The 17,987-nt window shown below is 42.9% G+C and overlaps 1 protein-coding gene across 8 annotated transcripts in view; it reads left to right on the top strand.

Annotated features, from left to right (window-relative positions):
• Nucleotides 1-17,987, top strand: part of LOC127587443 (sodium/hydrogen exchanger 9B2-like) — a 161,414-nt gene that overhangs the window by 102,547 nt on the left and 40,880 nt on the right. For 7 of the 8 annotated variants that reach the window (XM_052045808.1, XM_052045769.1, XM_052045801.1 and 4 more), the window contains 5 exons: nucleotides 3,076-3,253; nucleotides 7,551-7,721; nucleotides 9,611-9,753; nucleotides 13,570-13,697; nucleotides 16,419-16,594. In XM_052045808.1, coding sequence (XP_051901768.1) covers nucleotides 3,076-3,253; nucleotides 7,551-7,721; nucleotides 9,611-9,753; nucleotides 13,570-13,697; nucleotides 16,419-16,594 — 796 coding nt within the window. The remainder of the gene's footprint in view (nucleotides 1-3,075; nucleotides 3,254-7,550; nucleotides 7,722-9,610; nucleotides 9,754-13,569; nucleotides 13,698-16,418; nucleotides 16,595-17,987) is intronic. The other variant, XM_052045829.1, reaches the window with a different exon arrangement.

The following is a 17,987-nucleotide window of genomic DNA, read 5'->3' as shown; positions in this document are numbered from 1 at the left end:
AAGGATATTGAGGCTCTGGTCAGGAAAAAGGAGGCATGGGTCAGGTATAAGACAGCTGGGATCAAGGGATGTAGGAGTACACTTAAGAACGAAATCAGGAGGGCAAAAAGGGAATTTGAAATATCTTTGGCAGATAAGGTAAAGAAGAATCCTAATCTACAAGTATACTAAGAACGAAAGGGTAACTAGACAAAGAGTAGGTCCCCTTAAGGATCAGTGTGGTCATGTATGTGTGGAGTCACAGGAGATGTTCAGGGTTTTTGAATAAATATTTCCTATCTGTCTTTACCGTGAATGAATACTACCTGTCTGTATTTACCAGGGAAGAGAATCATGATGTCCTGAAACATATCGACATTACAAAAGCAGAGGTGTTGGTGCATAAAAGGTGGATAAATCTCTGGGGTCTGACCAAGTATATCCCAGGACCTTGTGGGAAGCAAGGGGAGAAATTGCTGGGGCCCCAGCAGATATATTTGTATCATCATTAGCATAGCTGAGGTATCGGAAGACTAGCTAATGTCATGCCTTTATTAACAAACAGCTGCAAGGACAGGCCAGGGAACGACAGGCCAGTGAGCCTAACATCAATGGTGGGCATGTTACTGGAGGGGATTCTGAGAGACAGGATCTACCTCCATTTAGAGTCATAGAGCAATACAACACAGATACAGGCCCATTGAATCCATGCCGACCCTAGGTGCCCACCCAGCTAGTCCCAGTTTCCTGTGTTAGGCCCATATCCCTCTAAGCCCTGCCCCTGCATGTACCAATCCAAGGGCTTCTTAAATGACACTATTGTACCTGCCTCAACCACTTCCTCTGGCAGCTCGTTCCATATACTCACCACCCTCTGCGTGAAAAGGTTGCCTCTCAGGTCCCTTTTAAATCTTTCCCCTCTCACCCTAAATGTATGACACCTAGTTGGTCAGGCCCTGGGGATTTATCCACCTTAATGCTCTGTAAGGCTGCAAATACCTCCTCCCTGGTAATATGAATTTCCTCCAAGACATCTCCACTTGTTTCCCTTATCTCTTGAGCAACCATGGTTTTCTCCTCAGTAAACACAGGAGAAATATTCGTTTAAAAATCCCTCCCATCTCCTGCAGCTCGAGACATAGGCTGCCCTGCTAATCTCTCAGGAGACCTACTCTCTCCCTAGTCACCCTGTTACTCTTTATATAGCTATAGAACCTATTGGGATTTTCCTTAACCTTACCTCCATCTCATACCCTATCTTTTCCCTCTTGATTTCCCTCTTAAGAATATCCTTAATCTTTTTATAGTCATCAAGGGATTCATTTGTCTCCGACCTCCTAAACCCAATGTATGCTTCCTTTTTCTTGACCACAGCCTCAATATCCCTCGTCAGCCAAGGTTCCCAAAACTTGCCAGGTTTACCCATCACCCTAACAGGAACTTGCTGCTCCTGGACTCTTGATATCACACTCTTAAAAGCCTCCCACTTGCTATTTGTTCCTTTCCCTTCAAGCTGGCTCACCCAGTTGACCTCTGCTAAATCCTGCCTAATTCCCCAAAATTAGCCCTGCTCCAGTTTAGGACCCGAACCTGCGGACCTGTTCGATCCTTTTCCATCACTATCTGAAAACTAGTAGAATTATGGTCACCAGAGCCAAAGTGCTCCCTGACTGCTACTTCCGTTAATTACCCTACCTCGTTCCCTAAGAGGAGGTCCCTCTATATATTGACTCAGGAAAGTTTCTTGGACACATTTCACAAATTCCACCTGTCCAGGCCCTTAACACTTTGAGTAATCCAGTCAATGCCAGGGAAATTAAAATCTCACACTAATGCAACATTTGGAAAGGCAAGGACTGATTAGGGGGTCAGCATGGCTTTATGCACGGGGAATCGTGTCTCATGAATTTGACTAAGTTTTTAAAGAGGTGACCAAGTGGATTGATGAGGATGGGGTGGTAGATGTCTACATAGATTTTAACAAGGCCTTTGACAAGATCCCGCATGGTAGGTTGGTCTGGAAGGTTAGATCACATAAGGTCCAGGGTGAGCTAACCAATCGGAAACAAAATTGGCTTGGTCGTAGGAGTCAGAATGTAGTAGTGGAGGGCTGTTTTCATATTGGAGGCCTGTTACTAGAAGTGTGCCCTAAGGATCAGTGCTAGATCCCAGTTGTTACTCATGTATATTAATGATATGGATGAAAATCTAATTGGGATGATCAGTAAGTTTGCGAATGACACAAAATTGGTGGTATGGTGGACAGCTAAGATGGTTATCTAAGATTACAGCAGGATCTAGAACAACTGGGAAAGTGGACAAAGGAATGGCAGATGGAACTTAACTCAGACAAGTCTGAAATGATGCATTTTGGGAAAGTAAACTAGGGTAGGACATCATCAGTTAATGGTAAGGCCCTGGGAAGTGTTGTAGAACAGGGAGACTTAGGGGTACAAGTACAAAGTTCCCTGAAAGTGGTGACACAGGGTGGTGAAGAAGGTGTATGGCATGGCCGAGGCATTGCGTACAAGAGTTGGAACATCATATTACAGCTGTACAAGATGTTGGTGAGACTGCACTTGGAGCACTGTGTGCAGTTCAGGTCATCACGCTATAGCAAGGATGTGATTCAGCTGGAGAGGGGGCAGAAAAGATTCAGAAGGATGTTGCTGGGACTGGATGGTTTGAGTTATAGGGAGAGACTGGATAGGCTGGGGTTGTTTTCTCTGGAGTAAAGGAACCTTATAGAGGATTATAAACTTATGAGGAGCATAGGTAGTAGAGTCTATATGGATTGAGCTGCTGGAGGAAATGCAGTTTTAATTACAGTGTTTAAAAGACATTTGGACAGGTACATGGATGGGAAAGATTTAGAGGGATGTTGGCCAAATGCAGGCAAATAGGACTAGCTGTGAGGTTGGGATCTTGGTTGACATGGATGAGTTGGGCTGAAGGGCCTGTTTCCATGCTGGATAACTCTGTGACACTCTATGGAGTACAGGAATCATTCCTTACCTTCAATATATTATTTCAGTTTTCCTTTCACAAGTGAATAGATGTCTGAGAAATGTTTTGTATTTTTTATCCTTGTTCCAGGACTTCACTGACAAGGCAAATACCACAGAACATTCAGATTTGCCGCTAGAAGTAGATGAAACTACCCTTTTGAATAAAAACAGTCAGAACGAGGAGCCTATCCGAAAACATCGTCATAAACTCTGGAAGATATGTGCATGCCCACCTCAAGGAATCATCGCTAGTATACTAACAAAGGGTTAGACCGTAACATGCTTTTCATTGCTAATTTTTAAAATCATTAATAAAAGCTGTATTATAAAGCCTGCATATTATATATTTATACATAAATAGAGGTTACACTATCCTTGCTATAACTCATAATTGGATTAAATGTTTCAGAGAATATAGAACAACAAACAATCTGCTGGAGGAACTCAGCAGGTTGAGCAGCATCTGTGGGAGGAAAGGAATTGTTGACAGTTCGAGTCAAAACCCTGCATCAGGACTGAGTGTGGAGAGGGGAGATGGCCAGTATAAAGAGGAGAAGGGGTGTGATGAGACAGGAGCCCAAAGTGGACTGAGGAGGGTTGTAAGATGACAGGCAGGTTGTGCCAGGCAGGGGAGGGGAGCAGGGGTGGGGTTGGAAGACAGTGGCAGGTGAATGATAGATGGAAGGAGAGGGAGGGGAAAAATCCTGAGGCAGATGGAGCAAGGTGGGGGGAGGGGAGTGTGAAGGTCGGAAACAGTTGCTGGAGGGAGGTAAGCAAGAACACAAAGGGCTGCCAGTGCTGGACTCAAAGTAAAGGAGCAGCTCCAACCCTATCTATGCCTCTTATTATTTTGTAAACTTCTCTCACGTCACCCCTCAGCCTCCAACTCTCCGGAGAAAACAATACAAGTTTGTCCAAGCCCTCCTTATAGATAATACACCCAATCCAGGCAACATCCTGGTGAACCTCTTCTGCACCCTCCTATAGTTTTGTGACCAGAACTGCACACAATACTCCAAATGTGACTTAACTCAATTTTTATACAGATGCCGCATGCCTTTCCAACTTCTATACTCAGTCCCTGCCTGATAAAGGCAGGCATGCTGTATGTCTTCTTTACCACCCACCTACTTGTATTGGCACGTGGGGAGCTATAGACTTGCACCACAAGATCCCTCTGTACATCAGTACTCCAAAGAGTCCTGCTGTTTACTGTACACTTTTCTCTTGCATTTGGTCTCCCAAAATGCAAAACCTCACACTTGCCTTAAACCCCATTTGCCATTTCTCTACCCAAATTTCTAACTGGTTTATATCCTGCAGTATCCTTTGACAATCTTCCTTACCATCCACAACTTCACGAATTTTCATACTGTTTGCAAACTTACTAATCAGACCACCCACATTTTCATCCTATATTTAATATATATACAAACAGTATGAGTGCCAGCACTGATCCTTGTGGAACACCACTGGTCACAGACCTCCAGTTAGAGAAAAACACCCCTCCACCACTACCCTCTGTCTTTTATGTCTAACCCAATTTTGAATCCAATTTATCAACTCACCGTGGATCCCATGAGACTTCATCTTCTGGACCAGCCTACCATGAGCGGACTTATCAAATGTTTTACTTAAGTCCATGTAGACAACATCCACTCATCAATCATCTTTGTCACCTCTTCACAAAGCTCCATCAGATTTGTGAGTCAGGACTTCCCCTGCACAAAGCCATACTGAGTATCCCTAATAACTCCATGCTTTTCCATGTGCATGTAAATCCTATGAGAATCTTCTCCAGTAACCACATAGACGCCACGTCCAAGAAAGCTCACCAGCGCCTCTACTTCCTCAGGAGACTAAAGAAATTAGGCATGTCTCCCTTGACATTCACCAACTTCTATCGATGCACCATACAAAGCATCCTTTCTGGATGCATCACAGCTTGGTACGGCAACCGCTCTGCTTGGGACCACAAGAAGCTGCAGAGAGTTGTGGACACAGCTCAGCATCACGGAAACCAACCTCCCCACCATGGACTCTGTCTATAGTTCTCACTGCTTCGATAAAGCAGCCAGCATAATCAAAGACACCACCCATCGCAGATGTTCTCTCTTCTCCCCTCTCCCATCGGGCAGAAGATACAAAATTCTAAAAGCACGTACCGCAGGCTCAAGGATAGCTTCTATCCCACTGTTATAAGACTACTGAATGGTTCGTTCCTCCCTTGCCTTCCTCTGTATCCTGGGATAGGTTCCATCAGGCTCTGAGGATTTACCCATTTCAGTGTTTTTCAAGACACCCAATACCTCCTGCTTAACATCGACATGGCCTAGATGGGTGGGTACCGTGGTCAGGATGGACTTGTTGGGCCAAAGGGCCTGTATCCTTGCGGTATTGCTCTATGATTCATATATCAACATATTCCTCCCTAATCTCACCATCATCCATGTTTCTCTTTGGTGAATATCAATGTGAGTATCAGGTTTTCTTATTTCCATGTTTCCATTGTAGTTTTGGTCTTCTTTATTCCTTAAATTACTGTGGGGTAGAAATTTAGCAGAGCAGAATTTCTTACACACACAACCATGCAAATCCAAAATACGAGGTCACCTTTTGTTTTGAGGATTGACCAATTTTGCTTGATAATAGAATGAAGACACACCACAGCTCTCAGCTGATGATGAGCCCATTGAGGACTTCCCAAAAATGCACTGGGCAGGAATCCTAGTGCAGCTGAAAGCTGTTCCAGCAACCCAGGCTGTGTACAGCAGAATAGTGGCAGAGCTGTCTCTGTGGTGTTTGCACTTTCTCCCTGTGACCTCATGGATTTCCTGTGTGCTCATCTTCCTTCCCCCATCCCAAAGATGTGCTCGTTAGTGGGTTAATTGACCCAATAGGGTGTAGATAAGTGGTAGAATCTGGAGGCAGTTGATGGGAATGTGGAGGGACTAAAATGGGATTAGTGTAAGAATAGTGAAAATGGGTGCTTGATTGTCAGCATGGACTCCATGCTACATGACCTATTACTCTGACACTATAGGCAGAAGTTCCACCAGTCCTCATCAGAAAATTGCTGGAGCCAAAACACAGCAGGATCTTGGGGAAGCACATGGGTAATCTGTCCAATCTGATTGTGTACCTGGCTGACATAAAACTCAGAAGTCCTGAAATAAGATTATTTGACAACTACTGATTGTGTGGGAAGACCACCTAGTAGTGTTTGTGGACCAAGGGCTAGTGGTAATTGTATGAGACCAATGTTATTTGAATTCACACAAGCCATAGTCCAGAAGCTGTTTTCATCTTTGTTGCATGGTTCTCTTGTGGAGTACTACCACAGAAGGACTCCAGGCCTGACATAATCAATCTATCGCACCTGGAGAGTCTGCATGAGGTATAACCAAGTGGTCGCTAATATTGCTCAACACCACACTTAGAACTTCATTGGTTTGTGGTGCTATTGAAATACTAGGGACCAACAAACTTGTTCTAGTATCATAAGGCTCCTTCTTGTATCAGTTCTGGTGTGCAGTGTAGACGCAAGTGGAAGGGGAGTGCAATCCACTCTCCTCTTTATACCGGCTATCTCGCCTCTCCCCTCCCGGTCCTGTGTAGGGTTTTGACCCAAAACATCAACATTTCTTTTCCTCCCACAGGTGTTGCTCGACCCGCTGAGTTCCTCCAGCAGATTGTTTGTTGCTGGTGTACAATGCTGCCCATTTCATCATGGATTCGAATAGTAAATTATGAACGAGCATAAAGCCTAGCTTGTTTTATAAGACCATTAGATATAGGAACAGAATTAGTCCATTCAGCCCATCGAGTCTGCTCCACCATTCAATCATGGCTTTTTTTTTCAACCACATTCTAATAACTTCTCCCAGTAACCCTTAACCTCCTTACCAGTCAAACATCAATCAATCTCTGCCTTAAATACACCCAGTGCTCTAGCCTCCATAGCCCTCTGTGGCAATGAATTCCACAGATTCACCACCCTCTGGCTGAAGAAATTCCTTCTCATCTCATTTTAAGGCAACGTCCCTTTATTCTAAGGCTGTGCCATCGGATTCTAGACTCTCCCACTAAAGGAAACATCCTCTCTATGTCCACTCTATCCAGCCCTTTCAGTTTACAGTAGGTTTCAATGAGATCATTTCTCATTGCTCCTCACCTCTTATGTTGAACATTTAGCTATTTTATTGCTTTGATGAGACCAGGGACTCACTTTTGGCAATACCTCCCCAGACAAACTGGATCAAAATGGAACAATAATGCATTGTGAATGTATTTAATTTATTTTTAATGTTTTTTATGATGTTACTACAATCATTTCATTACACTATGGCACTGCAAATTTACTACAGTATTAGCACCAATATTAACAATGGTAACACCATAGCCAGCATATTTCAAAAGTCTGTGTGTTTATTCGTTATTTTGTTGTCATATTATGTTCCAAAAGTAGATACAGTATAAAATCTTGTCTAGTCTTTGAATCCTTCAAAATAAGAAAATATATTCAGATTGTTGTATTAACCAGTTTTTACCATTCTTTTCCAGTGATTATGGTGATCCTACTGTGGGCTGTTGTCTGGTCAATCACAGGCCCAGAGTGCCTCCCTGGTGGTAATTTATTTGGAAATCTGATTCTGTTCATCTGTGCAGTTCTGGGAGGAAAGCTTGTGGGAATGATCAAATTCCCGAATCTGCCTCCATTACCACCTCTTCTAGGTAAGAAAATAGAAGATGTAACAATTCACTGTTCTTACCTTTGGGTTGTAAGCTACCCTAGCAGAATATGAGGTGATGTTCTTCTAGTTTGTGTTTGGTGTCACCATGGCAGTGGAGAAGGGAGAGGACAGACAGGTCGGTGTGGGAATGGGGAGGGCAGTTGAAATGACATGCAACCGAAAGCTAAAAATGGCTGTTCTGGACCAATTGCAGACGCTCCGCTAAATGTCCATTTAATCTATGCTTGATCTAGCTGGGGTTGAGGAGGCTTCATCAGGGGCACTAAATGCAATAGACCAAGTTGAAGGAGGTGCATTTGAATCTCTGCCTCACCTGGAAGGGCCGTTTAGGCCCCTGGATAGCGGTGAGGACAAAGGTCTTTTCTTAGAGCCCTGCACACTCTAGGTTTTCAAAAGTCTGAGGTTTGATTTGATATCTTTATTAGTCACATATACATTCAAACACACAGTGAAATGTATCTTTTGTGTAGAGTGTTTTGGGGGCAGCCTGCAAGTGTCGCCACACTTCTGGCATCAAAATAGCATGCCCACAACTTCCTCACCCGTACGTCTTTGGAATGTGGGAGGAAACCGGAGCACCCGGAGGAAACCCACACAGACATGGGGAGAACGTACAAACTCCTTACAGACAGCGGCCAGAATTGAACCCGGGTCGCTGGCGCTGTAATAGCGTTACGCTAGCCGCCACGGTACTGTGGATTCCATGATATTATTCCAGCAGGAGAACTCTCTCTAACATACTGGCCAATATTTACCCTTCAACAGGAATCACATGAACAAAAATATGTTTGTGGGATCGTGCTATGTGCAAACTGGTTTTGAATTGCTTTTCTGAAATTGCAACATCATCTTCACTTCTAAAGTACTGGGTTAAAAAGGTCCCTCTCAGCTCCCTTCTAACTCTTATCCCTTATCCTAAACCTATGTCCTCTAGTTTTATTCCCCTGTGATATGGGGAAAAGTTTCCTGCAGTCTACCCTATCTATATACCTCATAATTTTATATACATCAGCCATGTCCCCTCTTAACCTCCAGAGAATTCATTCCTAGCCTCCCCAGTCTCTCCTCATAACTGAAACGCTCCATCCCAGGCAATATCCTGGTGAATCTCCTCTATACACTCTCCAGCGATATCACACCTAGTGTGCTGACCAGAACTGCATGAAGTACTCCAGCTGAGTCTAGTTTTGAATCCAATTTGGCAACTTTCCCTGGATCCCATGGGCCCCAACCTTTTGGACCACTCTCCTATGTGGGGCCTTGTTGAAGGTCTTATTTAAGTCACATCAGCTGCCCCACCCTCATCAATGCACTTTGTTACCTCCTCAAAAAATTCAATCAGATTGGTCATGCAAGATCTGCTCTTGACACAGCCATGCTGGCTATCTTTAATTAGTCTTTGCCTTTCCAAGCAATCATTAATCCGGTATCAAGAATAGTTTTTCAATAGCTCCCTTACTGCTGAACTTAAACTCACAGCTCTATAATTACCAGGCTTTTCCCTGCTGCCTTTCTTGAAAAAGGGACCACATTTGCCATCTGCCAGTCATCTGGTACCTCACTTGTGGCCAGTGAGATGTAAAAATCTCAGCCAAAGCTCCAGCAATCTCTTCCCTTGTCTCCCATAGCAGCCTGGAATAAATCCCACCCAGACATGGGGATTTATCCACCTTCAGCTCTGCCAAGGTATTGAATACCTCTATTTTTGGAGAGATGCACTAGAGAAGGAGACTTGCATTTGCACTACTTTTGTTGGCCATAAGTATCCCAAACTTTGATTCATAGCAGTGTTTGCTGTAAGATTTAACACAACAGATGTTTAATCTGTAATATATTTTCTTTGCACTTTTGTGCCTGTATGTGTATTAGGAATGCTGCTTGCTGGATTTGTTCTCCGAAATATTCCTGTGGTCAGTGAAGCTATTTACATTGACTACAAGTGGTCATCATCCTTGAGAAGTATAGCACTTGCGATTATTCTCACCCGAGCTGGACTGGGGCTAGACGCAAAGGTATGATCGATGTGTCCTGCACCTCCATTTACCACATGTAAAACCAAACAGGGTTATTCAGATTAGCTATTTTTCATTTACTGTTGTACTGGTGCAATCTCTGATAGCTGATCTTAACCAGTGTTGCCTTGGTATTCATGGCCAGAGAAAGGAATAGAGCAGATGAACACAGGAAATAGGAGCAGTGGAAGGCAACTTGTGTCTACTCCGTCGTATCTCTTACCTTGCCTGCACCAGCTCTATATCCCTTAATCCTCTTATCTGTCAATGTCTATCAAATGTACTTAGTAATTGAGCACTGACAGTCCTCTTGGGTACATAATTCAAAGATTTGCTATCCATTGTGTGAAGGAATTTCTTCTCACCTCTCTCACAATCTTCACATAATATCCCATCTGCTATGCCCATTCGCTTAGCCTACCTCTATCCCCTGAAGACTTCCTGCATCCTCCTCACCTAGCTTTATATCATCAGTAAACTTGAATGTATTACACTTGATCCCCTTATCTAAATCATTAACATAAGTTGCGAACAGCTGGCACCCCAGTACCAAGTCTGCGTCATCCCACCAGTCACACCCTCCCAACCTGAAAATTGCCAGTTATTCTTATTCTATTATCTGTCGGTTAACCAATCCTCAATTAGTGCCAGTGTATTAACCCTTCCCATACAACGTGCTCTAATTCTGAGGAATCATCTCTTGTGTAGCACCTTATCGAAGGTCTGAAATCCCAAATATACCATATCAACCCATTCACTCTTATCTATTTTGCTAGTTACATTTTCAAGAAATTCCAACAGATTATTGAATGTGATTCCCTTTTATTTGACACTGCCCAATCCTATTATTATCTAAGTACCCTATTGTCATTTCCGTAGTAGATTCCAGCATTTTCCCTATTACTGATGTCAGGCTAACTGGTTTATAGTTCCCCGTTTTCTATCTCCCTTCCTCCTTAAATATCGGGATAACATTTACTATCTTCTAATCTGTGGGACATTCCAGAATCTATGGAGTTTTGGAAGATGGCATCTAGTGCTTCTGTTATCACCAAGTTCATCTCTTTCAAAACCCTAGGGTACAGATCATCAAGTCCTGGGTTTATCTGGCAGCAGTTCTCAGCCAGATAACGTGTAGCATTCTTTAGAACATAGAACATTACAGCACAGTACAGGCCCTTCGGCCCACAATGTTGTGCTGACATTTTATCCTGCTCTAGTATCTATCGAACTCTTCCCTCCCACATAGCCCTCCATTTCTCTATCATTCATGTGCCTATCTCAGAAATGTATCTGCTCCCACAATGTCTGCAGGCAATTTGTTCTACGCACCCACCAATCTGTAAAAAAAAACTTACCTCTAACATCCCTCTTATATCTTCCTCCAATCACCTTAAAATTATGCCCCCTTGTGTTAACCATTTTCACCCTGGGAAAAAGTCTCTGACTGTTCACTCGATCTATGCCTCTTATCACCTTATACACCTCTATCAAGTCACCTCTCATCCTCCTCCTCTCCAAAGAGAAAAGTCCTAGCTCGCTCAACCTATCCTCATAAGACGTGCTCTCCAATCCAGGCAGCAACCTGGTAAATCTCCTCTGCACCGTCTCTAAAGCTTCCACATCCTTCTTATAATGAGGCAACCAGAACTGAACACAATACTCCAAGTGTGGTCTGACCAGAGTTCTATAGAGCTGCAACATTATCTCGCAGCTCTTGAACTCAATACCCCAACTAATGAAGCCCAACATACTATATGCCTTATTAACAACCCTATCAACCTCTGCGGCAACCTTGAGGGACCTATGGACGTAGACCCCAAGATCCCCCTGTTCCTCCACACTACTAAGAGTCCTGCCATTAACCTTGCATTCTGCCTTCAAATTCAATTTTCCAAAGTGTATCACATCACACTTTTCTGGGTTGAACTCCATCTGCCACTTCTCACCCCAGGTCTGCATTCTATCAATATCCTGTTGTAATCTACAGCAACCTTCTACACTATCCACAACACCACCAACCTTTGTATCATCTGCAAACTTACTAACCCACCCTTCCACATCCTTATCCAAGTCACTTATGAAAATCACAAAGACCAGGGGTCTCAGAACAGATCCCTGCGGAACACCACTGGTCACCAACCTCCAGGCAGAATATGCTCCATCTACCACCACCCTCTGTCTCCTATAAGCGAGCCAATTCTGAGTCCACACAGCCAAGTTTCTCTGGATCCCATGCCTCCTGACTTTCTGAATGAGCCTTCCATGAAGAACCTTATCAACTGCCTTACTAAAATCCATGTACACCACATCCACTGCTCTACCTTCATCAATGTGCTTTGTCACATCCTCAAAGGATTTAATCAGGCTCATGAGGCACGACCTGCTCCTCACAAAGCCATGTTGACTGTCCCTAATCAGCCTATGCTTCTTCAAATGCCCATAAATCCTGTCTGTAAGAATCTTCTCCAGTAATTTGTCCACCACTGAAGTAAGACTCACTGGTCTGTAATTCCCAGGGTTATCCCTACTCCCTTTCTTAAACAAAGGAACAACATTTGCCACCCTCCAATCATCTGGCACTACTCCTGTAGCCAGTGAGGACGCAAATATCATTGCCAAAGGCGCAGCAATCTCTTCCCTCACTTCCTGTAATAGCCTTGGATAAATTTCGTCTGGCCCCAGTGACTTATCTATCCCAATGTTTTTCAAAAGTTCCAACACATCCTCTTTCCTCACATCGACATGCCTTAGCATATCAGCCTGTTGTATGCCATCCTCATAATCATCAAGGTCTCTCTCACTGGTGAATACTGAGCAAAGTATTCATTAATGAGCTCCCCTACCAGGCACATGTTTCCCCTTTTATCCCTGTTCGGTCCTAACTCTGTGTCCAATTAGTAATACATCATCATTTCCACCATTGTTCGTAGAAACTAATTCAAAACCTGCCATTTCCATCATTAACACTCATTCATTCTGATTCAAACAGTTCAGGTTACTGTCTACTTAAAATGCTTTACTTTTTCATTTAGCATTATTTCTAAGCTTTATTTCAGAATCCTTGTCACCTTCTCCCTCCATTCTTCAATACTGCCAATTGCAGACACAGAGCAGCCTTGTTATCAACCTTCTGATCTATGAACCCCTATACCTCAAGATGCTCCACTCGTTCTTGAAGCTTGTGTACTTGAATACCATTCATTTAGTATTTTCATATTTTTCACAGTTAACCTATAATCTAATTTACTATATTTTAACCCTCTCATTTTGAATTAAGGATCTACTTTTATTGTTAAACTTTATCTTTTTGAAGTCTAGTCTCCAAATTTAGGTACTCTTTATTTTCCTTTTCATTTCTTCCATGTAACCTTAGCATGATTGCTGTTTTCCAACTGTGCTGCCCTGGGAGCAGCTCCTGCTCACAAGGCTTGGTTGAAGAGTTCTCCCAGCTCTGATTCACAGTCAAGTTGCCTGAAGCAACAGTAAGAACACCATGAGCAACAAACTATGTGCTGGAGGAACTCAGCAGATCGAGCAGCATCTGTGGAAGGAAAGAAATTGTTGACATTTTGAGTCAAAACCCTGCATGAGGAGTCCTGGTGCACGGTTTCGCCCCTAAATGTCGACAATTCCTTTCTTCCCACAGATGCTGCTCGATCTGCTGAGTTCCTCCAGCATATTCCAGCATCTGCAGTCTCTGGTGTCAGCAAGAACACCACCATCCCTCAGAGGGTTAATATTGAGCCTATTGTCCTTGTTATGCTTGGATTGATATTTTTCTCTATCTTAGTTATCACATTCTTTTATTATTAGGCTCTTAGGAAATTGAAGGCTGTGTGTCTCAGGCTAGCATTTGGCCCCTGTCTTGTTGAAGCGTGTGTTTGTGCTGTTCTTGGACACTACCTACTGAATCTACCCTGGTCTTGGAGTTTTATTCTGGGGTAAGTACTTCTCAAAAATTAGACTGGGTGAAAGCTACAAATACTGAATTCCAGATAATTTTCTAAGGAATTTATTTTAATGTTCCAGTAACGTGGTGTTTAATTTAATAATTGCTTTTCTCGGAAGCAAAAGAATAAGTACTTAGAAGCACAGGGACCACGTAATATTTTCCTTTCAGAATTCTAGAAGTTTATGACAGAGAAAGCAGCCTGTCATAAAATATATAATGGACTTAGTATTCCAATTGAAATTTTAAAGTGCAGTTATGTTTTATAATGGTTTTTCTTACATAATTGAAACTCATCAAATGTATTTGCAAAAGCAAAACAGTTGAGATAATTGTCTACAAGTTAATTCAACCTAATGTGCACTAATGGCTTTGTGTTCATTAATGCACAAGAAGGAAGTAAACTAATTAGAACCATATTTGTGAATCTTAGCAGCTTGGATGTTGTGGCAGCAATGACAATGAAATTGTCAATGTTTAGCATGGAATCCACAAACTGCCGTCAGTACGTTAGTCCTCCCCTACAGATTGCTCTGTTTGCAGCATTTGTCACAGCAGTCAAGTGAAACACCACAACTAATGTGAATTGGAACTACCAATGTGAACTATGAAATACTTGCTGAGTTTTCAGTACCATCTTAGCAATAATTCTGGGGACCAAAAAAAAAATCTTAGATATGATTTTGTAATTTGTCATGGAAATTCAGATATGGAGTCATAGAGTTACGACCACCATGCCTATCTATACTAATCCCACTTGCCTGCATTAATTCCATCTCCCTCTGTGCCCTGCTCATTCAAGTACCTGTCTAGATGCCTCTTAAATGTTGTTACTGTTCCTGCCTCCACCTCCTCCTCTGGCAGCTCATTCCAGATACTAGCTACTCTTTGTGTGAAAAATTTACCCCTCAGATTCCCTTTAAACCTCCTCCCTCTCACCTAGATACCCCTACCTGGGAAACAGACACTGGCTATGTATGCCTCTCATAATTTTATATCAGTCACCTCTCAGTCTTCTTCCTCCAGGGAAAACAGACCCAGCCTATCCAATGCAAAAAAAATACAAGGTGTCAGAGGAACTCAACAGATCAGGCAACATCTGAGGAGGGAAATAGTCAATGTTTTGGGTCAAGACCCTTAATATGGACTATCCACTTGCCTCCAAAGATACTGCCTGACATGCAGAGCCTCCAGCATCTCTTTTTTTGCTCCAGATTCCAGCATCTGTAGTCTTTTGTGTCTCCAGCCTATCCAATCCCTTCTTATAACTCAAGTCTTCCAAACCAAGCAACATCCTTGTGAATCTTATCTGCATGCTCTACATCTTTCCTTAGTGTTTGAACCAGAACTGCACACAATACTCCAAGTGCGGCCTGGCCAATGTTTTGTACAACTGTAACAAGATGTCCCAACTCTTGCACTCAGTGTCTCAGCCAATGAAAGCAAGTGTGCCATACACCTTCTTCACCGCCCTGACTACCAGGGAACCATGTACCCCTCAACAATATTCACCAGGGCCTTGCCATTCACTATGGGCAATTTTAAAATAAAATTTGTTAATTTAAATGAAAACTGAAATAGAAGATTCCTAAAGGCAATGAAATTAAAATTAAAGGGAAACAAATAAAACTGCAGATGCTGGAATCTAAAACAAAATGAAAGCCCCTTTAATGTTAAACAAAAACAGAACTGCTGGAAGAACTCAGGCAATTAAGCAACATCTGTGGAAAGAAAAAAAAGCTAATGTTTGGATCAGGAGATTCTTCCTCAGAACTGGGAAAGAGTCGTCAGTTCCGAGAATGGGTCTCTGACTGGAAACATTAACTGGTTTCTCTTGTCACAGATGCTGCTTGACTGGCTGACTTCTTCCAGCATTTCTGCTTTTGTTTAAAATTAAAGGGGCTTTCATTTTTCTCAGTTTCATATAAAAATCATTTGGAAGGTATGAGAAATAAAAGGCATCCAGCTCTTAATCCTCAGCCAGTTCTCCTGTTTCTGCTCAGTCTCCATTAATTTCAGACAACAAGAGAAATGGGCCAGAGTCCAAAGCACCACCTTGTCATTGCTGTTTCCATGTATGAGGGGATCCAGTGGAGAGGCCAAGGGGGAACTGTTGTAGGTTAAGTGATCGATGGTTGTCTCTGAGCAAGTATCTCTGAGCAAGAACAGGAGGGGTCCTTCAGTCCCTTGTTTCTGCTCTGCCTTTCACTAAGATCACAACTGACCTTTTAACTCAAGCACTTGTGTAAACAAATCCCATATTCTCTGCTTCGCTTAAAAAATATATTGATCTCTGTTCACGTTCATATACTCAGCAATGGATCCTCCACAGTCTCTGGGTTAAAGCATTCTGAAGAGCCACTATCCTCTGCTTGGGAAAAGAAGTTCTTCTCATCTCTATCCCTCCTTTGACCATACTCTGAAACTTGCCAAAGTGCCCATGTAATTTCTTGTTGTCAGTGATTAGTTCTGATTAAGTGGTTGTCTTGAATATGATGTCAGGTTTTATGTTGATAATTGTACAATGTAGGATAATTCAGAGGTCTCATCAATTGTGGAATCTCTTTCAAGGGGTGAAAGTGAATACTTATAGCCTTTCAAAACAATTCAGCTTCCCAGAAATCAGCTTGAAATTATTTTAATTTGTTCAAGATAAGTACTTACTCAACTAACTTGTTAAATGCTCTAAATGTTGCAATCTTCCTTTTCCCAGGTTTGTGATTGGTGCAGTATCTCCTGCTGTGGTTGTCCCATGCATGTTGCTCCTTCAGAAAGAACGCTATGGGGTGGAGAAGGGAATCCCAACACTACTAATGGCTGCAGGTAGCTTTGACGATATCTTAGCCATTACAGGCTTCAACACATGTCTTGGGATAGCCTTTTCATCAGGTATGTTATAGTGAACAAAGACTTGTTAGCTGTTACACAGAGGTCACATACAGCCTCAAACTCCCATACCTTGGCGGTCAAAGCCACAGTAATTCAGGCATTTGTGTTCCTTTTATTTCCAGTTTGCTTGTTTTGAATTTTTTGACAATTGATATTTGGAAATGGTTGTCTTTAACATTTAGCTTTATTGGTGGATTTATTCTAAACTATGCACCAGGTCATTATTAGCAATGTCAGGTATTTGTAAATTAATCAGGCTGGTGGAGTGGACAAAAATCAAACTCTCAGAGGAACTCTGCGGGTGAGGCAGCATCTCGGAGGCGGAGGGATGGTCAACATTTCAGGTCGGGATCTGCAGATACATGGCAGATGAAATTTAATGCAGAGAAAGGTGAAACCTATATTTTGATAAGGAGATCGAGAAGATGCAAGATAAACCAGAGGGCACAATTGTATAAGGGTACAAGAACAGGTGGATGGAGAAGGGGCAGGGGAAAGGGAACTCATGCTCTGTATTGTAGTGTCTCAGTTTTGACATTTACCTTACAATTAGGAATTGGCTTGCATGTAGAAAGCAGAGGGTTGTGGTGGAAGGAATGCCCTCAGATTAGAGGGCAGTGACTAGCGGTGTCCCGCAGGGATCGGTTCTGGGACCTCTACTTCTTGTGATATTTATAGATGACTTAGAAGAGGAGGTGGAGGGCTGGGTTAGTAAGTTTGCGGACGACACTAAGATCGGCGGTGTTGTGGATAGTGTGGAGGGCTGTCGGAGCTTACAGAGGGATATTGATAGGATGCAGAGCTGGGCTGACAAGTGGCAGATGGAGTTCAATCCGGAGAAGTGTGAGTGGTACACTTTGGAAGGACAAACTCCAGGGCAGAGTACTGGGTAAATGGCAAGGTACTTGGCAGTGTGGAGGAGCAGAGGGATCTGGGGGTTCATATTCACAATTCATTGAAAGTTGCCTAACAGGTGGAAAGAGCAGTTAAGAAGGCCAATGGGATGTTGGCTTTCATAAATTGCGGGATTGAGTTTAAGAGCCGCGAGGTGATGATGCAGCTTTACAAAACTCTAGTTAGGCCACACTTAGAGTACTGTGTTCAGTTCTGGTCGCCTCATTATAGGAAGGATGTGGAGGCATTGGAGAGGGTGCAGAGGAGATTTACCAGGATGCTGCCTGGATTAGAGAGTATTGAATATGAGGAGAGGCTTAAGGTGCTAGGGCTTTATTCACTGGAAAGGAGGAGGATGAGAGGAGACATGATAGAGGTATATAAAATATTGAGAGGAATAGATAGAGTAGACAGTCAGCGCCCCCTTCCCAGGGCACCAATGCTCAAGACGAGAGGGCATGGCTTTAAGGTTATGGGTGGGAGGTTCAGGGGAGATGGC

Source organism: Pristis pectinata, chromosome 2 (assembly GCF_009764475.1).
Source record: "Pristis pectinata isolate sPriPec2 chromosome 2, sPriPec2.1.pri, whole genome shotgun sequence".
Taxonomy (NCBI): Eukaryota; Metazoa; Chordata; class Chondrichthyes; order Rhinopristiformes; family Pristidae; genus Pristis; species Pristis pectinata.
Note: the sequence above shows the minus strand (reverse complement) of the source record. Positions and strands in the feature narration are given on the sequence as shown.